This window comes from Trichosurus vulpecula, chromosome 4 (assembly GCF_011100635.1).
Source record: "Trichosurus vulpecula isolate mTriVul1 chromosome 4, mTriVul1.pri, whole genome shotgun sequence".
In the NCBI taxonomy this organism is placed as follows: Eukaryota; Metazoa; Chordata; class Mammalia; order Diprotodontia; family Phalangeridae; genus Trichosurus; species Trichosurus vulpecula.
In genome coordinates, this window is record NC_050576.1 from 71568588 (window position 1) to 71594266 (window position 25679).

Here is a 25679-nt window from a genome sequence, read left to right on the forward strand (position 1 = left end):
CTATTCCGAAGTCCCCACGCTCCTCCAATATTTATATATTCTTCACAAGCACCCCAGTTATGAGAAATATCTATTTTATCCCCTTCTTTCTATATTACTATTTTCTTCCTTTTATCTTTCTTTCTCTTTCTGCTCATAAAATCCTCAAAAGAGAACAATTTCCGCCCCACCCCTTCCCTCATGAACTGCCAGGTCTTTTTATTCGTTTAACTCCCTCAATACCCCCTTTAGCCATAAAGGCTCTGAAATGACACTTGTTTCTTCTCACTCTATTAGAAAATTAAAATATATTTTGAATTGAATCTTAAAGGAAACTAGTCAATGATCATTTATGAAGCATTGTCTATGTGCCAGGTCCTGTGCTAAGTCCTGGAGAAACAACCAAAAAGGGCAAAAGCCAGTCCCTGCTCTCAAGGAGCTTGGTCTGAATGGAAGAGACCACATGCAATAACTAGGTGTAACCAAGAAATATTTGGGATGAAATAGAGAAAATCAACAGAAGGAAGGAGGGATTGGGAAAGTCTTCTTGCAGAATGTGAGACTTTAATTGAGACCTGAAAGAAATCAGGGAAGCTAGAGGATAAAAATGAAGAGAGAGAGAGTTTCTGGCATGAGAGATGATCAGTGAAAATGTTTGGAGCTGGAAGATGGCATGTCATGTTGAGAAACATCCAGGAAGTGGCAAATGTCACTGGAGCATAGAGTATATCAGAGGAGGGAGTGGTGTAAGGTTTAAGAGGACTGGAAAGCTAGGAAATTAATGCCAGGTAATTAAGAGCTTTATAAGCCAGAGGATTTTTGATTTGATCTTGGAGGCAATAGGGAGTCACTGGAGTTGGTAAAGTTGGTGTGTGTGTGTGTGTGTGTGTGTGTGTGTGTGTGTGTGTGTGTGTGTAAAACATGGTCAGACTTGTACTTTAGGAAGATAGATTTGGCAGCTGAGTACTAGACTGGACTAGAATGGAAAGAGGCTTGGCACAGGGAGACCCACTTGCAGATTAATGCAATTGTCCTTGTGTGAGGTGGTGAGAGCCCACACCAGGGTGGTGGCAGTGTCAGAAGGTAGAAGGGAGAGCATATGAGAGATGTTTCAAAGGTTTTAATGCTAGGACTAACCATTGATTTGAGAGAGAGTGAATAGTCAATGATGATCAGGGCTTCTAACAGGTATGAGAGAGGAGTACATTGTGGGTATAGAAGATAGCCAGTGTAAAGACACAGATACTGGATATGGGGTGTTGTGTGTAAAACACCATACATTGTGGCAGGGTCACAAAATGAGAGGGAGGGAGTACAGTGTAAGAGTAAGATGGGGTCAGACTATGAATAGCATTAAATGCCACACACAGGAAATTGAATTGATCCTGGAGGCAATGTGTATTGGTATTATTGGTGTTATTTGAGGTGATGGTGGGGGAGTGGGGAGGTAGTGACCTGATCACATTTGCACTTTAGCAAAATCACTTTGGCGGCTCTAAAGAGAATGAGTTAAAAGGGATGGAAATCTGAGGCAGGAGGACCAAATAGGAGACTACTACAGTGGGCAAGCGATGATGAGATCCTGAACCAGCATGGTGAGAAAAGAGGAGGGGATGTTTGCTAGAGACATTGTTAGGATACAAATGACCAGATTTTGCAATAGGTCAGATAAGTAGAGTGGGAGGAAATAAGGAGTCAGGATAACACCAAGGTTATTAGTCTGGATGACTAAATGGATAGTCATGTCCCAGATAATAACAGGGAAGTTTGGAATAGGGGTGAGATTTTTGGAGAAAGGTGGTGAGTTCTGTTTGGACATGTGGAGTTTGAGCCATCTCTGAGACATTTAGTTTGACATGTTCAATACGTGCTTGGCAATGTGGGAAGAAAACTTGGGAGAAAGACTAAGGCCAGATTTCTGAGGCATCTGCATAGCTATAATGATTGAACCCATGAGAGTTGATATGGTCATCACTTTAGAAAATGTAGAGAGAAAAGAGAAGAGGGCCCAAGACAGAGCCTTTGGGTATATCCACAATTAGTGGGCATGATATGAATGATTAATCAACATAGGAGAAAAAAGCAGTTAGACTCTAAGGTGGATAATCAGAGGAAAGCAGTGCCCAGAGAAGCCAGAGGGAAGAAGCGCATGTATCTAGGAGGATACATGTGGACAGTGTCAAATGTAGCACAGAAGTCAAAGAAGCTTAGGACTGAGAAAAGGCTATTAAATTTGGTGATTAGGAAATTGTTGGTAACTTTAGAAACATTTCAGCTGAGTGAAGTCAGTCACATTGCAGGGGGTTAAGGAGAGAATATGAAAAAAAAGAAGTGGAGGCATTGGATGTAGATAGTTTTTTGAAGGTGTTTGACTGAGAAAGGCAAGAGAAATATAAGTTGATGGTTAAAGAGGATGGTAGGACCTAGTAAAGTTTTTTTGTTTGTTTTTATTTTTTTTCTCCCTTCAGGACCAGGGAGATTGGAGAGTTCTGTAGACTACAGGAAAAATGTACATTGAGAAAAAATAAGAGAGAGAAATTGACGATTAGAGAGTGGGGGGATTATAGTGAGGGAAATCTGCTGGAGAAGACATGAGGGAACAGGCTCAAAGGTGTATGTGGAGGAGTTGATATTGGTTAGGAAAAGCAGTACTCTTTTAGTGGATACTAATGTAAAGGAGAAAGTGTTGGGGTATGACAAAAGCTCTCTCCCTGCCCCCATTCTTACCCCCCATGCAAGTTAGGTTAGTTTTTTCCTTAAAAGGTATTGAGATCATTATTTAGTTCAGGGAACTAAAGGCTCAGATTGCTCACATATCTTCCCCATCACCTGAGTAAAAAACAGCCAGAAGCGTCAGCTGCTATCTCTGATACTTGGATGATGGATCAAAATAGGTATGTCAGGCAAGGGACCTTTGCTCAGCAAAATTAACTCAAGGTGTCCTCAATGCTTAGCCTTGCTAAATATCCTCATTTTATAGCCATGTAAATCTCTCTTTGTTAAATGTCGAATGACCTATAAGTATTGCATTTTGTTCCATTATTGAAATTAAATTATTAGAGGACTGGTCTCAATGATTCTCAATCTGAAACATGAAGAATGATGTCAAGAGGTTATGAGATCAGGAGGGTGTGTCATCAGTTTGATGGAAGAGGAATGAAAGTTTGTATGAATAGCCTGGATTTTTTGTTTGGGGTGGGTATAGTATAAAGTGAGAACCTCAGCCCAGAGAGTGGGGGAAAGAATGAAGAGAAGAATGAAGAGCCATTTCAGAAAATGAGAAAGACAATCAATTAGAGAGGAGTAGTAAGATTGCTCTGCTGTGTAGTAAAGACCTATGTGAAATTAAAGAACATAAATTTGTAGTGGGTTTAGTCCACATGGTTGCAAGACTTGTTCAAGCTCCATTGAGCAGCATGTGAATAGGAGAGAGGGAAGCAGATGGTAAGAGTAATTGAGGGTAGAGGTTTATTGAAGCAGGAGAGATGTTAAGAGAGGGAGAGAGAAAATAAAGAGAGGGAAGGAGGGAAGGAAAGAGGGAGGGGAGGGAGGGAGAGAGAGAGAGAGAGAGAGAGAGAGAGAGAGAGAGAGAGAGAGAGAGAGAGAGAGAATTGTGAGAAGATGAGAGTGAAGAATTGAACTGTTTCACTAAGGAATGGAGATTGGAAAAGGAAGAGTATGAGCTTTAATATGTTTCAAATGAATAAGGAATAGGAAGAGAGAGAATGATAGTAGATCATGATTAGACAGAGGAACTTCTGAGTTCTTATTTATGGCAATGGAAAACTTGGGAGTAATGAAATCAAAGGTGTCCAGTAGTGTGCTGGTAAATATTTAAACAACCTGCTCTCCAGAAAAAAATGTGCTTTGATACACTTTTAAGTTTAATTTGCATGATTGCTATTTTATCCATCACTTTTTAAAGTATAGATATTTACCAAAATAATAAATCAAGCCCTGACTTGTAGAGTTTGCCAATGTCTAAAGTTTAAATACTCACATAGAAAATTTAACAATTGGCTCTAAAAGGCCGCATATCTCTGGGTATAAATATCTCTGTGTATCACAGAGGAACAGTGGAGGATTAGGTCATGGTAGGTGAATAGATTGAGGAGCTGGAAAAGTTGGGTTTTGAAGAAACATCAATCTATATGTTGAAGTTCTCTAGTAATGTGGTAGGAGTTAGGGTGGAGAGAAAAATTGTGAGCCAATGTTCTAGCCTGACACTGCTTGTGATAAGGCTATCTCAACTGACTTCTAAGAGGAAAAGATATTTGTAAATCCACTAGGTAAAGTTCTTGGTGCCTCATTTCTCACCCACTAAACAGGGATAACCATAAATTAGAAAATATCTAAACAAATTAGAATTCACGAATGTAATGGCATATTATTGTTCTATAAGAAATAATTAACGTGGTGACTGTAGAGGATTGTAGAAAGACTTAAATGAGCTGATGCAATGTGAGGAAACCCATCTAGGAAAAAGATATGCTTATGACAACGACAAAGTAAATGGAAAAAAGTAACCATAAACAATTGAAACAAGTTTGCAAAATTGCAGAGAACAAGCTTGGTCCCAAAGAAGATATATGAGAAGATGACTCCTCCATCTCTTTTTCAGAGGTGGGGGTCCATGGGTGTGAAACATTGCATATGTCAACGTTTTCTCATGTATTAATCAGTTTTATTGATTTTTCCTCTTCCTCTTTCTCTTTTCTTTTTATAAAATTATTTGCTATAAAGGATAGCTATCTTGGAGGTAAAAGAAGGAGGGATGCAGATGAAAATCTAGCTGAAGTGAAAACAAAAGATAATGAAATACATCACAAATATGGGGATAATCATCCTTAGATCCCACTTCACAGAAAATTAGTAATATGCCTTCAGTATTTGAGTCAGACTGATCTCTCCATCAATTATCTTCCACAGTGTAACAATACTGTTGATAGCACCTACTGTGACTGTGTAAGAGCAACAACAAGAGTGCACAGAAGGCTGCTAGCACAGATTCATTGATCTGCTTTTCTAAGCAAAGCAACGTTAAAGGGTTAACAATCCCAGTTTAATCAAACATACATATATCATTCGCTTAGTTCAGGTGGAAAAGATCAGCCCCCTGAACTCCAGGGCAAATACAAACAGAAATTACAAACATCAACAGATAGACCTTGTCTGATCAAATCACAGTTCATAGTTACCAGAGAAGCACCTACATCTGGGTTACAAAACCGGGGCGGGGGGGGTGCTGTTTCAATGGCTTTCCCAGAGTCTCATCATTTTTTCAATGAGTGTACCCCCAAAAGTGAAATGCTAACCTCCCAACACATTTACTCTGCTCAAGGCCCTGGGGGCTCAAGGCTCACCATCCAAGGTATAGGAAACCAGGGTGTGGGAAAGCACCATATCATATACAAATCAATGACTCTCAACTGCCCCAGTGCTGAGAAGCATTCCAAGACAAAAGATCCCACTTTACCTGCCCCATTCAAACAAAGGCCAGACTCATCAAAGTCACTTGGTTGCCTTAGCATCCCAAAAGAGAACAGCGAAAAATCCTGCCCTGATTACCATTGCACACAGACTCATTTTTTACTTTACTGCCTTGTTTGTTTCATTCCTGAAATGTCCTTTCCTCTCCTTTTTTCCCATTCTATCCATCCCATCTCTCCTTCGAGACCCAGCCTAAAACTGATCCTTCCTAAAAACACTCTTCAGCTATCCTGTGCCCCAGTATTCCTTCCATAACCAATAGCATATAACTTAGTGGAATATTTCATGTGTCAGGGTAGGCTTTATCCCCAACCCCATTCACCCAATAGAAGAGGAGACTGTAACCTCTTCAATCACATGGAATGTGCCTTATGCCTCTTTTGTTCCCTTTCCCTCCCCCTCCAAAAAAATCTAGCAAAGTGCCATACAATAGATGCCAAATAAATACTTGTTAATTGAGAGAATCTTGGCAAAGAAGTTTAAAATCCTGAGCCATGGCCCATCATTCTTAGTGCATAATAGTTTCAGTTCAGTTAAAGCTACATATTACTCAACTTGTACTTTAAACATCATGGGAAAACTGATGGGCCAGCTCTGTAATATTTTAAAGAGGTTCCGTAGTGCTCTAGAATAGTATGTGGCTATAAGAGTTTATGTATATTTAATATACTTATTAAAATATTCAGTAAAGCCCATGGCTGCTTTTCTCTGCAGACTTCTCAGGGCTGAGGTGGGACTTAAATCTTTAATACTAATAATACTACTCATAATTCAAATTCCTCTAGTGTTTTGCTTCCTGAGGGATCCCCAAAGTCTGTCAATTCCACATGAATTGACTACAGCATGACTTGTCTGCCAGCATCCTACAGTGTGGATCTGGCCTGCCCTTGTGTATCCAGAGGCTTTTTAATCTTCCTATGGGGAGGAGGACAGAGGGAGAGCTAGAGGTGGCATCAAAGATTGCCCATGGTTCTTCTGCTTAGAGATTTCACTCACTCTTGTTAGCTGGCACATGCTTTCATTGTTCTTTTTTTTCCTCCCTTACCTAGCCCTTATCAGCTCTTCTTCAAAGAGCTTCAGGATTCCTTTGGGCTCCCAAATGAAATTCAGGCACCATGGGGCATAACTCTTCTTAGTCGATTGTATACTATACCCTGCTTCTGTCTTAAAATAGGGAGGAAGGAAAATTGACCACAGTCCCTATGAAGAAGACATTGTACTGACTCTCCCTTATCCCTGGAATCCTCTTCCTCCCCACCACCACCTCTTAGCTTTCCTGACTTCCTTCATGACTAAACTTCAAGACCATTTCCTGTAGGGGTCTTCTCCTAGATGCAGCAGGGTGGCACAGTAGATGGAACAGAACTCAGGAGTTGAAGCAACAAAGATCTGAGTTCACAACCTGCCTCAGATATTTACTGGCTATATAACCCTGGCTGAGTCACTTAATATTTCTGTCTGGGTTTCCTCATATGTAAATTGGGGATAATGACAGCTCCTATTTGAGAATCAAATGAGATAACATATGTAAAGCCCTTTGCCAACCTTAAAGGATTGTACACATGCTATTGCTATTATTATTACTAGTATAATAATTCTTGCTGTCATTATTTTCTGATGCCCCCTGCTGCTAGTGCCCTCTTTGTGAGATTATTTCTATCTATTCTGTATATATTTTGTATTTGCCTAGTTGCTTATGTGTTATCTCCCCCATTAGTCTCTGAGATTGGTGAGGGCAGGGACTACTTTTACCTTCCTTGGTAGGCCCATGGTATCTGGTACCTAGTAAGTGCTTAATAAATGCTCATTGACTTGCCCTAACTTGACTTCCTTTGGGGCAGTCAATGGTGCGTTACCAAAGCATATTTGGATGACTTCATTGGTGAGTCCTAAAGGAAAATGATGCCTATTGACTGAAAACCCGCCTCTCTGCTTGCTTCTCCAGGTCACAGAGACAAGGACAGGCCCTCTGGGCTGCAGTAACTATGATAACCTGGATTCTGTCAGCTCAGTCCTGGTGCAGAGTCCAGAAAACAAAGTTCAGTTACTAGGTAAGAAGTCTTTTCCCCATCTTTCCACAGTCGTAGCAATGTCTGGAACCTGCTGCTCAAGCAAGAAATGGGGGAAGAAAGCAGAAACAAACCAAAAAAAAATTAACAAACAGAAAATGCACTCATTTCATTCTGCCAAAACCAATACATTTTCTCTGGACAGTGTATCATCAATGCTTGGGTTTAGAGCTGGAAAGGCCCTCAGAGACAATGGAGTCCAGCTTTCTCATTTCATAGGTAAGGAAATTGATCCAAATGGTAAATGTCTGAGGCAGAATTCTTCATTTCCTTTTCCTCCTTAAGGAAGAATATTGAGATGGCTTGCCTACTTCCCAAGTCCCTGGATCTGTTCAAATCCTCTCAAAGACAGAGCTCTTCTATAGTTTGCCCGCACATTGTCTGTAGTGAAGAGAACATTGATAACCAGCATTCTACAAAAGGTACACAAGGTTTTTGAGATAGAAGGAAACTTAAAGATGCCAGGATTGTAGGTGTAGAGATAAAAGGGACCGTGGAGACCATCTAATTCAAATCCCTCGTTTCACAGGTTAAGAGTTTGGAGAGAGGTAAAGGGACTTGGTCTAGGTCACACAGAGAAGAAGGGACAGATCTAGGATAATCCTGAGGAAAAAGAAGGGGAGGGGAGGAAAAGGAAGGGGGAGGGCAAGGAGAGAGGAAGGGAGGGTAAGGGGAGAGAAAGAGAAACAGGGAGGAAAAGGGGAAGAATAAAGGGAGAGGAAGGGGATGGGGAAGAGGAAGGAGAAGGGGGAGGAGAAGAGTAGTGGGGAAGGGAAGGGGAAGCTGAAGGGCAAGAAGGTGGGGAATGGTAGGGGACCAGAGAAAGGCAAAGGGGAAGGAAAAGATAGGGGAAGGGAATAGGGGAAGGAGCCTTGATTGGAGGCTAATAAGCAAAAAGGAGGAGGGAAATTAGAAGAAAATTGCATTAGGTCTGGAGACTGGAAGATAAGAGGAGTTACCCCACCCTTGTACTCCATTTCCCTCTGACATCCTTTGGACCAAGGCTATGCAAATTGATATAGACAGAGCTGTTTGGCAGGGGGAAAAGTTCATTTTTCTTGGGGCTTAACTGAATTGGACTGTGTTTAAGATATTATTGTCTCTACATTATAAAATCAATAACCTTCACCCAGGATCTATTGTTACAAATACCAACCAATCTGAGCCAGAAGCCACCTACTACTACCATGGGAGTCAGATTTTTAAAAAAAATTTTTTTTTGTCTTAAGAAATAAAGAACATCTATTCCCTGGTGCTAACTAATGCAGTTATCATCCATCCTTGCTTAGGTCCCTGGATGGGCTACTCTGTGTGTCTGGGAATTAGTGACGGGTGAAGTTCAAAACGTCTAGTGGTTGGTTTAGAATAGTTAATGCCATTTAATTTCTAGCCCATCACTCACGCTCATGGCACCTCTGCTATAGCTGTGGAGAAGGTTCCCATCAGGAGGGGGAGAAAACATGAAGGTGGGGAGGGGTTAGGAGAAGGTAGGGAACCAGTGTATATGAGGTGGGGGCCCTCTTCAGGGACAAACCGGTGGCAGGCAGCCTAGAAGGGGAGGGTTGGGAGCAGCATGAGGATGTGACACAGGTGTCTAAGTACAAGAATGCATCAACTCCAACTTTCAGGATGCTTTATGCTGTAAGCCAAGACTGTGGGACCAACTCTGCCTCTCTGGCCTTGTTCCCTCAGTTTATGTATGCCATAGCCATGGGAAGTTCTGGGAATATAAGAATCTGGAGGAACTGAGCCAGAGGAATCCATACTTTGCTGGGGAAAAGTACAGGATAAGAAGGAAGGAAAGAAGGAAGGAAGGAAGGAAAGCAGGCAGGAAGGAAGGAAGGGAGAGAGGAAGGAAAGAATGAAGGAAGAAAGGAAGGAAAGAATGAATGAAGGAAGGAAAGAAGGAAGGAAGGAAGGAAGGAAAGAAGGAAGGAAGGAACACAGGCAGGAAGGAAGGAAGGGAGAGAGGAAGGAAAGAATGAAGGAAGAAAGGAAGGAAAGAATGAATGAAGGAAGGAAAGAAGGAAGGAAGGAAAGAATAAAGGAAAGAAGGAAAGAATGAAGGAAGAAAGGAAAGAATGAAGGAAGGAAGGAAAGAATGAATGAAGGAAGGAAGGAAGGAAGGAAGGGAGGGAGGAAGGAAGGAAAGAATGAAGGAAGTAAAGAATGAAGGAAAGAAGTAAGGAAGGAAGGAAAGAAGGAAGAAAAGGAAGGAAGGGAGGAAGGAAAGAAAGAATGAAGGAAGGAAGGACAGAATAAAGAAAGGAAGGAAAGAAAGAAAGAAGGAAGGAAGGAAAGAATGAAGGAAGGAAGGAAAGAATGAAGGAAGGAAGGAAGAAAGGAAGGAAGGAAAGAAAGAAGGAAGAGGATTTTTGTTGCCAAGCTTAGTTAAATAGGGGAAGGCTAAGGTTAGGTTCAAAGAGAGAGACCAAGAAAGCACTGTCCAACCACAAGTCTCTTCCTGTAGATCTTAAACTCTTTATTTATCTAAAGACCTCTTCCCATTTCCATCCTCTAAATGCTGATGGAAAACTAGACATCCCATGCTCTTTCCACGAATTCCTTTGACTGCTGGACATCTCTGTACTTCAGTTTGGGTGAGTGCTTATGAGCACTAGTTCCTTCTTGTGTCAAATGCAAGGGAATTGACTAAGCTTTGGAGCTATGATGTTCTCTACTGAATATCCAGATGCTCCCCTACCTGACATGGGGACAGAGGTACTCCCTCACTCTCTACTAGCTCAGTGAGACGGAGCCCTTGGGTTTACTGTCTGTGTGCAGTGGCCAGGCTCGTTGGTATCATGGACTGAAAGCAACCTTGGAGATTCCAGGACGGAGCTCAGAATCATAAAATATCAGATCGGGGAGAGACCTTGGGAAACTTATGCAGAGCAGAGATTCTACCATTTTTGGGTTCTAGACTCCTTTGGCAGTTTGGTGCAACCTATAGACCCCATCTCAGATTGATGTTTTTAAATGCATGAACTACAATACATAGGATCACAAAAGAATCTAATTAAAATAGCTTTAAGAATACTATTTGGGAAAACAAACATTCATGGACCTCAGGTTAAGAACCCCTGATGTAGGAGAAAGGGAAAGGAATAAGCATGTATATGGTAACGTAACCTGTGCCAGGTACTGCACTGGGCAAGCACTTTACACATACTATTTCATTTGACCCTCACGGCAATGCTAGCAAGTGTGTGCCATTATTATCCTCATTTTATATTTGAGGTAACTGAGGCAAACAGAGTTTAAGTGACATGCCTGGGATCACACAGCTAGTAAGTGTTTGAAGCTAAATATGAACTCAGGTCTTTCTAACTCCTGGCTCAGCACAAAGAGTGCTGGATTTAGAGTCAGAAGACTTGGGTTCTAAGCTCACCTGCCACATTTATTTGCTGTGTAACCCAAGTCAAGTCATTTAATCTTCATAAGTCTCAGTGTCCTTGTCTCTAAAAGGAGAAAGCTGGACTAAATGGGCCTTTTAGTCCCTTTCCACATCTGAGTCTGTCGTCTTCATTCAGTGATGGAAACGAGACTCAGAAAGGTTAAGGTTCTCCCTCAAAGTGACACAGCTAAGTTAGTGGCAGAGATAATAAAAATCTTAATAGTTCACATTTACATAGCATGCTAATGTTTACAGCAGGCATTTACGTACATATATATACACACACGCACACTATATATACGTATATATTATAATACATTATAGGTATATACACATATACATCATATGTACATAGACATACTTTATATGTGGACACACACACTAACACATTATATCTACACAGTACTATCTATAACACACGTTAAATGTACATACTACACACACATACGTTATGTGTATATACACATACATACTATATGCATGCATTATATAGATATATATCCACACTTTATATATACACAGTACTATATATAATGCACATGCACGTGTTATATACATACACATGCTATACATGCACACATACATTACATGTACACAATACAATACTATATTTACATACACACATGTACATCACATATACACATGCTATCCATACACATTATAAATACACACAGTACATATAAAATGTACATCGCATATATACACATATACACACTACATACATGCACAATACTATAGATGCATACATATTATAAATGCATGTGTGTGTCCACGTGTGTATGCATACATATGCCCATATGTACATACAGACACACACACACACACACTCAGGTCTCTTGCGTCTTACAAGCAGCATGGTCTTAGACAAATCTCTCTATCTTCCCAGGCCTCCATTTCCTGGGCAGAAGCTGAGGTTCGTAAGCCAGGGTCCTGGAACTTTCTTGTCCTTGTTGTTTTAAATTTCCATAATTGTATTTTGGTAGAATTGGCTTCCTTTATAATCCTGTATATTTTATTTTGTGCATTTACAAACATAGTTCTGAGAAGTGATCCATAGCTTCCCCAGGTGACTCAAGGGCTCCATGACACACACAAAGGTGAAGAACCCCTGGGCTGGATAATCTTCAAGGTTCTTCAATGCCTCTTTTCTGGGAATCTGACTGGAAGCTGACTCTTTCTCTTTGACTTTGGGTCAGGCCTTTGTTTGTGGAGTCAGTCCCTCTCCCCTGATAGGTTTTTTGCCTCAGGCCTACAGGTGCTGCTGCCTGAGTACCTCAGAGAGCGCTTTGTGGCAGCTGCTCTCAGCTACATCACCTGCAGTTCCGAAGGAGAGCTCATCTGCCGGGAGAATGACTGCTGGTGCGAGTGTGGACCCAGCTTCCCAGAGTGCAACTGCCCGGAACCAGACATCCAGGCCATGGAAGAGAGCCTGCTCCAGATTCAGGACACCTGGGCTACTCACAATAGGCAGTTTGAGGAGTCAGGTGAGATACCTGACAGATTCCCCCACCCCCAGTTGTTTACCTGGCCACCATGGCCCAGACCAGCTAGGAAAGGGAGCCTTGAGGCCTGCACTCACCTTGCTTTCCTTCCCCTCATCCTTTCTCCGGTTCTGGGCCCAGCCAACCGAAAGGAGCAGACCCTTTGAGTGGTTCTGTCAGAAATAAAGGCTAAGAGCTTGCCAAGAGACCCCGAGAGAAAAGCCTTGCCAGGAGACCCAAGTGAAGATAGGAAATAGAACATTTATAGGTAGAAGGGACTATACAGAGGCTGTTCAACTTGCCCCCCCCCCCGCCCCCAGGTAGGTTATCACATTATTTTCAGGAAAAAGTATCTGGTTCCATACGTTCATTTTACAATTGCGGAAAATGAGATTGAGAGGGTAAATAACCTGGCTAATAAGTAAATGGAATGATATTTGAACCCAGAACGTCTGAGCCAAATCAAGTGTTCTTTCCTTTCTGCCATAAGACAGAAATCCTTTCTGTGGTATTCCATAAGATGCAGCATATGTTTATGGGGATACTTCCAGAGAGGAGGCCTGTATGGTTCCCAAGCTGTGCCTTAGAAATACTTATTTTCTTTTCCTCTCCCTCTGATGATATTAAGCCATTTGGTTTCTCCCCACAGAGGAATTCCAGGCCCTGCTGAAGAGACTTCCAGAGGACCGCTTCCTGAACTCAACGGCTATCTCCCAGTTCTGGGCCATGGACTCGAGCCTCCAGCACCGTTACCAGCAGCTGGGGACCACCCTGAAACTGCTGTCCAAGAAGACCCATCGGGTCATCCGCCGCCTCTTTAACCTTTGCAAACGCTGCCCCAGACAGCCTCGATTCTGGCTGCCCAAGGAAAGGTGAGCTGCCTGGCTGGATCACTCAGCCAGACAAGGACAGAGCTCGAAGCTCCCCTTTTATGACCTGGGCGAATGGCCCTGTCCATATTGATAAGAACAAGAGTGACTGGTGTACCTGGTCTCTGTGAGAAGAAAAGTGGGGAGGGGAGACTAAGCTGTGTGGCTGATGTCATTCATTGATCCAACAGATATTTATAAATAAAAGGAAGTTCAGAAGGGGAGAAACATGAAAGGGGCAATTTTGTTACTACTGTGTTCATTTTAACATACACTTTTTAATGAAAACAAGCTAAGGGATAGAAGCCCACAATTTTGTATACATTTCTCCTTTTGTTCTTTGCATATGCAAATGTTCATGATGGATAAAGTTTATGATAAAAAATTTAAAGTATGTATTTATGCAGCATGTATTATATTCCAGGTCATCACTATGCTGGGGACATTAGAAGATACCTCCAGAAGTAATTAAAGTAGTCTTTCAAGGCACTTTTCATTTCACTGGAAAGACTAACTAAACATATAGGAAAAAATCCTGAACAAATTAGGGGATTAGGGACATGCTAGCTGAGGTAGTGAATAGAGTGTGTGGCCTGGAGTCAGGAAGACCTGAGTTCAAGTCTGGTTTCAGATACTAGCTATATGACCCTGGGCAAGTCACTTAACCTCTATTTACTCAACTGTAAAATGCAGAAATATTATATTATATTAGATCATATTATATTATATTATATATTAAATAGCACCTACCTCTTGAGGTCATAATAGAGTGCTTAGCCCAGCTCCTGACACACAGTAGGTGCTATATAAATGCTTATTCCTTTCCCTTTACTTTTCATTGGCATAGGTGACTTATAGCTAAAGGAACTCCCTCTACTGATGCAGATCAGCCCCTTCTCTGTATCCTATAGTCTTAGAGAGTTACTTAAAGCAGCGAGGTTAAGTGACCTATCCAGGATCACTCATCTAGTGTGAGTCAGAGATAGGACTGGAACCCAGGTCTTCCTGGTTTTCAGGCTGGCTCTCTAGCCAATAAACCATGCTGCATCTCTCACAAGGGAAAGATAGCAAAGAACAAAAACTATTTGTGGACACCAGGGGGCAAAGCCACGACAAAGGAAGCCAGAGACAGAAAGTGATGGGCATGGATCTGTGGATGAGAGACGGGAAAGCCTTCCAGGCTGTGAGGTGAGGAAGGTGTTTAATGGCAGGTGAGGGCCCAAAAAGTCAGTGAGCCTTCCTGCGGAGAAGGGGGCCACGATAGCAAGGAATAAACGGTGAGATCGCATGGGTCAGCAGAATCATTTGATGGAGAGCTTATTAACAGCTGTAAAGAAGTGAGTCTGAATTCAAGGGAGCCTCTGTGGATTTTAGAGCCAGAGTAAAAATATGGTAAAAAGGGTCATGCAAATACTCCCAGTACCAGGATACATTCACATTTCCTTGGTGCTCACACTGCAGAGACTGAGCAAGGTGGGCCAGACTGTTTTGTCTTGCATGGGCCTCCAAGGGCATTCTCCATTCCAGAGTCCTCTTTTCTCAGCCATCGTTATAGGGTGCATATTTGCTCTCTTCTTTCCTCCTATTAACCCTTCCATGTGAGCCTAAGAAAGACGTGTCTGTGTATTTGACCTTGACTCTAAAACTTCCCTCTTGTTTTCTCCCTCCAGACCCTTATCCTATTGGTGGAACCGGATCCAGTCCTTCCTATACTGTGCAGAAAGCACTGTCCCTGGCACTTTCTTGGAGCAGAGCCACAGCTGCACCTGTCCCTATGACCAGTCCTCCTGCCAGGGGCCCATCCCGTGTGCCTTGGGTGATGGGCCAGCCTGCGCTGTCTGTGCACCGGACAACAGCACCCGCTGTGGCAGTTGCAATGATGGCTATGTGCTGACCCAGGGGTTGTGCCGGCCAGAGGTGGCAGAGTCTCTGGAGAATTACCTAGGTCTGGAGACAGATCTGCAGGACCTGGAACTTAAGTACCTGCTTCAGAAACGGGATAGCCGCATTGAGGTACACTCCATCTTCATCAGCAACGACATGCGTCTAGGCAGCTGGTTTGACCCCTCGTGGAGAAAGCGCATGCTTCTGACTCTAAAAAGCAACAAGTACAAGCCAGGGCTAGTTCATGTGATGCTGGCCCTGTCTCTCCAGATCTGTCTCACCAAGAACAGTACCCTGGAGCCCGCCATGGCCATCTATGTCAACCCCTTTGGGGGCAGCCATTCAGAGAGCTGGTTCATGCCTGTGAATGAAGGGGATTTTCCAGACTGGGAAAGGACTAATGTGGAGGCGTCAGCCCAGTGCCAAAACTGGACACTCACCCTGGGTAACAAGTGGAAGACCTTTTTTGAGACTGTCCATGTCTACCTGAGGAGCCGAATCAAGTCCCTGGATGACAATTCTAATGAGACACTTTACTATGAGCCCCTTGAGATGTCCGACCCTTCCAAGAATCTCGGCTACATGAAAATCAACAGCCTGCAGGTCTTTGGCTATAGCATGCCCTTTGACCCTGATGCTATCCGGGACTTAATCCTCCAGCTGGATTACCCATACACTCAAGGCTCCCAGGACTCTGCCCTCTTGCAGCTCATTGAGATCAGGGACCGAGTGAACCAGCTTTCTCCCCCCGGAAAGGTCCGGCTCGACCTCTTCTCCTGCTTGCTCCGGCATCGGCTCAAGCTGGCCAACAATGAAGTGGGCAGGATTCAGTCCTCCCTGAGGGCGTTCAACGCCAAACTGCCAAACCCTGTGGAGTACGAGACTGGCAAACTCTGCAGCTAACATGGGGGCCCTGGTGATGCCCCGGAGCCGGGAAGCAGGGGGAGCCAAGACTGTCTAAAGGGCCTTACCTTAGTGCCAATCGTGTGCATTTGAGCAAATGAGACCTGGAGGCATGGATCAAGTCACATGCTAGGGAGCAATGATGGATACAGATGTGGGCACACAGAAGCATAAACATCTACATACATTATCTCCCTCACTGGGAGACTAAAACAAAGCAGAATCTGATTGGTGAAATCAGTGATTTCTGACATGAGAACAGTTGATAAGAGAAGAGATTAAAAAAAAAAAAAACCTTCTCAAAAAAAAACACACTACAGAAATCTTTAAAAGTGATTCTTGCCATTCAAAGGAAAGAGAGAAAAAAGCAGGGTTGAGCATTGGGCCTCCCCCTCCAAGGAGTCACTTTTGTATTCTTTTTAATCAGATGTTTCTAACAATGTAGTGGTTTTGTGTTCCCCATTTTGGTTTTTCAGTTTTTGTATTCTTCCTCTGCTGTGCCCTCACAACACTGCCTTTTCCCTCAGAACCCATCGCCTTGGGAAACCCTTGAGAAAGAAACAGACAGAGATTGTATTTGTTGCTTCTCCTCATCATCCCTATTCCTCAGCCTCCCTTTGACCCCCTCCTCTCTCTCTGTCCCACCCACAATTCCAGGGCTCCACACTCCTCACATCATCCCTATGCATCTCTTCCATCTAACTGGACTTATTCCCTGGAAGCAGTACTGTCGAGTTAGTAACAGATATTCAGTGTATAGGGACATCTTTCTTTGTTTTCTTTTTAACCAAAAATATATTTATTTTATGATTTTTCTTTTGTTAATTTGCTCCAGCCAAGTGACATCTGAGTAAAATTTACCTGGTTTAATATATTTTTAAGAAATGCCTTTTTGAGGAAAAAACAAGAGAAAAGAGAAAAAAAAGAGTGTCTTTCTCTGGGTTGGCTAGATTTTTGTTTGTTACTGTGAACATGTTGGTGTGCTGTGACTGAATGACTTGCCTGGTATGGAGTCCTGCTTGTACCTGTGGCATTGCAAGACATCTTGGTGTGTTCTAGGCACGTGTGCACATATGTATGTGTTAAGAGGGGTGTGTGTGTGCAAATTGCAGGCATGCTTATGAATGATAAAAAGTCATTAATAGGTATTTATTAGCTCCTGCTATGTGGTAGGCACTGATTAAGGGAAAATATAAGCTCTCCATTAGCCCTTTCTCTCACCACATGGTCTTTGTTCTAGGATTAGACTCAATCTGTCCCCACATAAACATGTATACACAGTAGGTCAGTTTAGCTGATTCTTGCTTCAGAGAGGCAGAAGAGTTCTTGTGTTTTGGCTAGTAGCTAGGTGAAGGGCAAGCAAAGTAGGAAATCTTTCTTTGACTCTGCTGCCAATGGCCTCTTGGGTATCATCCAACATCCTTTTATTTCCGTGGGATTGAATTACTCCCCGGGGGAAACTGGACAAAATCCAGGGAGCAGTCCCTCTAAGACCATCTTTTTTCACTACCCATTTTCCTGTTTAAAAAAAAAAAGAATCTGAAAGCAAACTTTTACTTTTGACATGGAGAGGGATGCATAATTTCCCACCTGGAGATTAGAATGGCAAATGTCGCCTAGCCGATCCCTAGGTACGTTAGGTTTTTTCTGTTCTCTACATGTTCCCAGTACAATTCGTAGGCATGACAACCCTGATCCTGTTCAGGAGAGAGCACCACATAAATACCAAGTATTTCATTCACCACCTATGGTACATCACAGCTGGTATAACTGGAATCAGGAGACAGTGGGAAGCCAGTCAGCTCTATTCAAGCCTGTTCAAAGATTACTGTCATGCTCTAGCTTCCTGTTTTATTATATTAAATCACGACCCAGAATTTTTGTGAGGTAAGTGGCCCAGGGCACTGCTGCCTTCAAAGCTCCCATTGAACCCTTCTGGGTCAGGAATACTGAGTGATGGCCTGGTCTCATGATCAACAACATATAGCAATTCAAGCTGCTGTCTCCGGTTCTGTTGCTCCCTAACTTTGGAAATTCTCCACGTCTCTTTCCTCACCTGCAGAGATGAGGCCAACACTTATCATGTACTGAGCCAGGACTGCGGAGTTAAGTTAGAGTCTGGTGCTAGCAGAGGAGAAGGTGGCTCCGTTGGAAAGAGAAAATACTTTTGTTGTTTGATAAAGGGTACTTGAGAAGTATGACATGAGTGTGAAAAGTGCAATTTTACAGCTTTGACATGCATGTCTTCATCTTGTGTGAGTGGACAGATAGAGAGAGACTTTAACACCAATTAAAGGCATCAGGGTCTCAGGTAGGAGACTCAGCTACCTGCCGTAGCACCATGAGCATTCTGGGAAGGGGAGCCTCACCAGACTGACTGAGCATTACTGTCAAAACTGGAGTCTCAGTAAAACAGATTGATATATTTATTTAGGTGGAAACTGAGTTAGACCAAAGGATCATTGAATCATGAATTGGTACTCAATAGGAACACAGAAATCATCTAATCCAACCTCACTTTATACATGAGGAAACTGAAGCCCAGAGTGGCCAAGTGTCTTTTGCCTAAGGTTACATGAGTGCTAAGTATGGAAGAGTCAGGATTTGAACTCAGGCCCTCCAACTCTAAAATCTGGACTTCTTCCACTGGCACCATGTCTCTTCCCCTCCACTCCCAAATGAGGGCAATCTCCCCGCTCTGGTCCTCTCTTAAAATCCCCACAATTTTATGTACCTAGAATGATGAGGAATTACAGCTACTTGGTTCTAAATAAATGATCCAGTTTGGGGAAAGAGTGTGGCCTCTTGACTTCCTTATAAGACAGATCTTGAGAACTCCCCAGGCTTGGCCTTCTTAACTTGGGTGGTCTAGCAAGAAGCTCGTGGTATAAGAGGTTTTAATAATACCCAGACATGCTTAAGGGACACCCACAGCCTGGCTCTTTGCTCGTTCAGCTGTTAGATTATGAAAGCTGAGGTTTGTCACCTCCATTCAAGCAATCCTGAAGGCTTCTCAGATATCAGCTCCATGTTGACAATAGGCTGTTTTATTATTAATTGCTCTTACCCAATGCTTAGCACAGTGACCGATACAGTGTTCAGTTTTGAGGCATTCCTCTGGTACTTCTTGAAGCAGCCATATTTTCTTCAGCATAGAATACTCCTTGCATACAAATTCCCTCTGTTAACACAGATCCTATAATAATGAGTGATTTAGAGCTGCAAGTAGCCTTAGACGGCCTCTAGTCCAGACCCTTCAGATTAGAGAAGCCTAGAGAGACTTTACCTGGGCCTGGAACAACAATAATAATGTTAATAATAATAGCTAGCATTTATATGGCACCTATTATATCCCAGGCACTGTGCTAAGTGAACTGTGAATCTGATCTCACTGGATCCTCTCAACAACTCTGTGAAGTAGGTGCCTTTATTATGCTCATTTCACAATTGAGGAAACTAGCCCAGGGCCTCCCAGCTAGTTCACTGGTGTCAGAGGCTGAATTTGAATTAAGGTCTTCCTGACTCTGGGCCCAGGGCTCTATCTACTGGGCACTTTAGATGCCTCAGGTGTAGCTGAGCCTGGATCATAGCATCAGGTATGCCTTAATAGAAGGGATTTTGGAGGTCATGAGGAACTGAGGCCAAGAAAGTGAGTTTTAGCGACTTGCTCAAAGTCATGCAGTTACTAAGTTGAAGAACCAGTAACTAAACTGAAATCTTTAGTCTCCAAATCCAGTGACTCCTAGGGACTAAGGTGCATTTAGGTTAAGTGACTCGCACAGGCTGACACACCTAGTGAGTATCAGAGTCAGCAAGCATTACATAAGCCAGCCTTCTATTTGGAGCTAAGTAGTAGAATTGTTTGGGTCACATTAGGAAGCAAAATAAATTCTAAGAAGAAGAGCAAATAAGAGTAGCCCCAGAGAGACACTAGAGACCTGTGTAAATCAATATTACAACCTTGAAATCATAGTGGAATTTCACAGCTAGCTAACTTGAGAAGTCACATGTCAGAGGAGTACATAGTTGCAACTGGAGTCATCAGAATTTGCATTAGGGGATGTCAACAGCCTTTTCCAGGACATGATTGTAAGTATGGAATTGTCAACAGGTTAATAATGGTGTTGGCAAGCTTATCATGAATTGGAATTAGGAGCCAAATGTCCCTTCAGCCACTAACACACTTTGGGTAATAATCGTCAGAAATGCAAGCCTTAATTATAACCCCAAAGAAATAATACATCATATGCTAATCTGTACTAATGCACTAGATTAATACCTCTAAGACTAAATAATACCTCTAAGGCTTAATACTAATAATATAATGCTATCTTGAGCAAGCTCACTCATACATCAATAGCCAATCCCCCAAATGAAGGTGATATCAGGGCTTTGTATCCTCATGTTAAGCTCAAGTCCAGACCCTGACCTTTTCTCATCAGCATAAGAATGAATTTGTGTGGGCATTATGAGTAGCTAGAATAAACTTGCCTGCATGGTGTGACTTCAGAGAGTGTAGGACATATCCCCTTGCTTCCAAATATCAAATTATTACCTGTCCCTACCCCTTGATTCCTCCAGTCTCGAAGACTTCTGTCAATATCTCCCTATTAAATTGCAAAAATCCCAGGAAGGTGATACTCCATTAGCTACACAGAGGCAAAGGTGTGCTCCACTAGCCTCATTTGCCCTTTTGTTAGGAACCTTATTCTGATGGGTGAGGGAAATGCCAGACATTCGTATAAACCTAGATTTCATCAAAAATTTTGACAATGCCTTTCACTCTATACTTGTTTTTCTGATGCCTTTTTTAAATATCTTAATTGTTTAGGGATCTTACTATACCTCTCCCACCATCATTATACCCACACCCCTACCTTACACTTGAAACCTCCTTCAAAGGTAAAAAAGAAAACAGTTAAGCAAAAGCATTGATGTGGTGTGTATACAACATTCTGAACATAGAGTTGCCTGCCTTTTCACTGAGAGAAAGGAGGGACCACTATAGCATTGAGGAAAAATGAAGATTTGTGGGATGGATGAAACCACAGCCTGGCTCAGTGACCAGATCCAAAAAGTTTTCTTTAAAGGATTGATGTCAAGATGGGGAGGGGGTGATAGTACTCTAGTGAAGTGCCATGAGGATGTTCTTGCTTCTGATTGATTGGCATTTTTTAAATCAATTATTTGAAGACAAAGTCATTTTTTTTGTTTTTTGTTTTGCCTTGTTTTGACGTGCTATTGTCAATTTTTTTAAATTTATTTAATATATTTAATTTTCAGCATTGATTTTCACAAAAGTTTGAATTACAAATTTTTTCCCCATTTCTACCCTCCCCCACTCCAAGATGGCATATATTCTGGTTGCCCTGTTCCCCAGTCAGCCCTTCCATCTGTCACCCCACTCCCCTCCCATCCCCCTTTCCCTTCTTCTCTTGTAGGGCAAGATAAATTTCTATGCCCCATTGCCTGTGTATCTTATTTCCTAGTTGCATGCAAAAACTTTTTTTTGTTGTTGTTGTTTTTGAAAGTCTGTTTTTCAAACTTTGAGTTCCAAATTCTCTCCCCTCTTCCCTTCCCACCCACCCTCCCTAAGAAGGCAAGCAATTCAACATAGGCCACATGCGAATCATTATGTAAAACCCTTCCACAATACTCATGTTGTGAAAGATTAACTATGTTTTGCTCCTTCCTAACCTATCCCCCTTTAATGAATTTTCTCCCATGACCCTGTCCCTTCGACAAAGTCATTTTTAATAATGACCCTCAAACAGTGTCTTACAGTGGAAAGGGTCTAAACTTGGAGCAGATTTGGATTAGATGCGTGCTATCTGGACCCAAAATGACAAATTTAGGTTTGATGTCAGCAATACTTTCTAACAATTAGAGCTGCCCCAAGTGGAATGAGCTACCTCAAGAAGTGGTGATCCCCTTCCTTAGACATCTTCAAGCAGAGGTCAGGCAATCACTATTTTGGTACATGATAATGGGGATTCTTTCTTCATTGGACCAGATAACTGTTGAGCTCCTTTCCAATTCCCAAATAGCATCATTCTGAATCAGGACAACTGAATTCGATTTATTTTCCAACACTAGTCATATGATCATGTGAAAATTGTTTCTCAGTTTCCTCATCTGTAAAATGGGAATGATTGTTCCCTGCCTACCTTTCAGAGTTTTTGGTTGGTGGTAACATACTTTGTAAATCTTAAAGCATTATATAAATTTGAACCCTTATTAACAAAGGAATTCTTTTTTCAAATTTATGTGAGACATGGAACTTGTACAGAGAGAACTGTCAGCTGGCTGACAGATTCTGTATCCAAAAAGATCTCATCAGGCCAGGACAATAGGCCAGGTCTAATAAGGTGAAGTAAATTATGAATAAATATAAACTTGTACAGTTGATTTATTTTATTAAAATGAATCAATTGCACAAGGACAGAATGAGGAGAATATGGCTAATCAGTCATGGATGTGAAAAAGACCTGGGTGTTTTAGGAGGTTGAAAACTCAATCTGAGTAAACAGAATGGCATGGCAACCAAAACTAAGCTAATGAGATCTTATACTGAAACATAGCATCCAGAATGCGGAAATTTATCATCCTACTGTACTCTGCTCTGGTCAACAGGATGACACTTGTAATTGTTTTCAGTTCTAGGCACCATATTTTAAAAGGAAATTGACAAGCTGGAATCAGTCCAGAAGTGGGGCAAACAGGATGGTGAAGATACCAGAAACCATGCCACAAGGGGATTGGTTAAAACAATCAAGAATGTTTAGCTGTACACTCAGTGCATGTGTGTGCCTCTGCATGTTATAAGATGTCACAGTAGACAGCTAGCCTTCAAATCACAAAATCCCTGCTTTAAGTCCTGATTCTGACAAGCTGGCCACATGATCCTGAGAAAAATCAGTTAATTTTTTAGTGTTTCACACAAATTCCTAAGACTCTTAGATTGTAGGACAGATGCCTGTATTGTCAGAGGGAGTTTGCCTGCCAGAAGTTCCCTACATTAATGAAATCAAAGATCCAATTCAAACGCATGCATGTATATTGAGGGGGGAATCCTTCTTAACACTTGGAGCTCTTGACAAGTGTAACGGGCTGTTGCACTTACTAGTAAGATTCCCCCTCACTTGTGGTCTTCAATGTAGGTCTGGATGACTACTTCTTATAGATACTTTAGAGGTGAAAGGGTTACAGTAGAAATATGAGTTGAATTACATGAATTCTAATTTTCCTTCTAGCTCTGAGATTCCATGATTCTCTGACTTTAGCAGATTAGTTGACAGCTGAGAGAAAAACCCTAAGGGAAAAAGACCAACCTTAGGAGTATATCAGGATAAGATGCAAGAAGGAAGGAAAGGGACTACTGATAGCTGCCTCTTATTTCTTACTTGTTCATACTTACTTGGAGTGATAACTTTGGCTTTGAAACTCCTACTTTGTTAGCTCTCCTTTACCTTCCTCTTCCTCTCATATTCTACATCTTTGACAGTCAGGAAAATCTGACCCCCTAACAAAGCTTCATCCCTTGAAATCATCTTCTGGGCTCTTTTTTCTTTCGTGTTCCTTACTATGCTGAGCCTGGAGAAGGAAGAGGTCTACTCCCACTCTCCACTACCCCTTCTTATTTGATCTCTCATCTAGAAGGAATACAAGTGGTCTATCTCCTTGCCAAACCTGACCAACTGCCGTTGTGCCCTTGATTCTCTCCTCTCAACTATCCTCTAGGACAGTTATCTACAAACATATTCAAACCTTAATTTGGCTTTACCATTCCCTAAAAGTATTACCATATGCTTCTCCTTCCTTTCATTGCTAAACTGAAAATAATCTACATTGGCTGCCTCAACTTCCTCTGCATCCACTAACTTCCTAAATTCTTCCAGTTTCCTACCAGCCTTACTATTCTACTGGAACTGACCTCTCAAAGGTTAACAAAAGTGTTTTAGCTGCCATATCAAAAGAATTTATCTCAGTACACATTCACCTTATTTTTTGGGCAGATTTTGACCCAATTAGCCCCTTGTGTTTCCTAGATACTCTCTCTTCCTTTGGCTTCCATGACAGTTGCTGCCTCCTCATTCTCTGCCAACCAGAAAGTTCCTACTCAGTCTCTTTATGGGTTCACTGAATCAGTCAGAAAGCATTTATTAAGCACTTACTATGTACCAGGTACTATGCTAAGTCCTAGGGATACAAAGAATAGCACAACCATGTTCTCTTCCCTCAAGGAGTTCACATTCTAATGGTAGAGACAGCAGCAAACAACTTCATAAATATAAAATATATAGAGAGTGTAAATTGGAAGCAATGTCAGAGGGAAGGAAGTAGTAGTAGGGAGCCCAGAAATAGCCTCCTTACAAAAAATGGGATTTAAGCTTAGTCTTGAATAAAGTCGGGGGAGCCAGAAAGCAGAAGTGAAAATGGAGAATATTCTAGATACAGAAGACAGCCAGTGAAAAGGAGATAGAATGTCATGTATAAGAAGTAGCAAGAAGGACAACGTCCCTAGATTATATAATAATGTAAGAATTTTGGAAAGGTAGAAAGGGGCCAAGTCATGAAGGGTTTTAAAAGCCAAACAAGGATTTTATATTTGATCTTAGTGGTAATAGGGAGCCACTGGAGTTTATTGAGTAGGAGGGTGGTATGGGACAACTTTCAATTTAGAAAGATCACCTGAGTGGAAAATGGCCTGGAGTGTGAGAGACTTAAGGCATTGAAAAATCAACCAGTAGTCTATTGCCGTAGTTCAGGCATGAGGTGTTGTGGCCTCCCTCAGAAGGGAACCTATGTCAGAGAAAAGAAGGGGATATGTCCAAAGATGTTGCAAAGGTTAAAAAAAAGAGAAGTTGGCAACACACTAGATATGTGGGGGTGAGTGTGAATAAGGAGTTGAGGTTGACATCTAGATTGTGACTTTGAGTGACTAGGAGGGTGGTAGTGCCCATCTACCACCACTGGTAAGTTCAACAAAATTCAGAAGAGGGGAGAAGCAAAATAATGAATTCTGTGTCAGATACGTTGACTTTGAGATGTTTATGGGACCCAGGTTGAGACACCCAGTAGTTAGTTGGTGATGTGATACTGGAGGTCTAGATAGTGATTAGGAATAAATAAATAAGTCTGAGAATTATCTGCATTGCAATTTTAATCAGATTCATGGGAGTTAATGCTCACCACATGAGATAATATAGAGAAAGATGAAATAAGGTCCCAGGACAGAGTCTTAGTGGATTCCTACTACTCATTTTCTGTCTTGGTGAACTCATCAGTTCCTATATATTCATTTTTCTAGCTTACACAGCCGTGATTTCTTTCCCGAACTACAATCCTACATTGCCAACTACTTGCTGAAAGTCTTTGCTTTGATGTCCTATTGATTTCTTCATCTCAATATCCCCAAAATGGAACCCATCATCTTCCTTACCTAAACATGTTCTTTGTTTAAATTTTTCTATTTCTTTTTAGAGCCCACCATCTTTCCAGTTGCACAAGTTAAAAAACTTTAGAGTCATCCCTCCTTTTTTAAAACCCTATTGCTTTGCAAAGTGCCTGGCACATAGTACAAACTTATTAAATGTCATCTGTCTAT

The 25679-nt window shown here is 41.9% G+C and overlaps 1 protein-coding gene across 1 annotated transcript in view; it reads left to right on the forward strand.

Moving 5' to 3' along the window:
* The window catches only part of BRINP2 (BMP/retinoic acid inducible neural specific 2), a 147043-nt gene extending 130687 nt beyond the window's left edge, over window positions 1–16356 (forward strand). The window contains exons 5-8 of the mRNA XM_036753322.1: window positions 7415–7520; window positions 12183–12419; window positions 13066–13288; window positions 14956–16356. Coding sequence (XP_036609217.1) covers window positions 7415–7520; window positions 12183–12419; window positions 13066–13288; window positions 14956–16072 — 1683 coding nt within the window. The 3' untranslated portion in view covers window positions 16073–16356. The remainder of the gene's footprint in view (window positions 1–7414; window positions 7521–12182; window positions 12420–13065; window positions 13289–14955) is intronic.
* Window positions 16357–25679: the final 9323 nt, after the last annotated feature.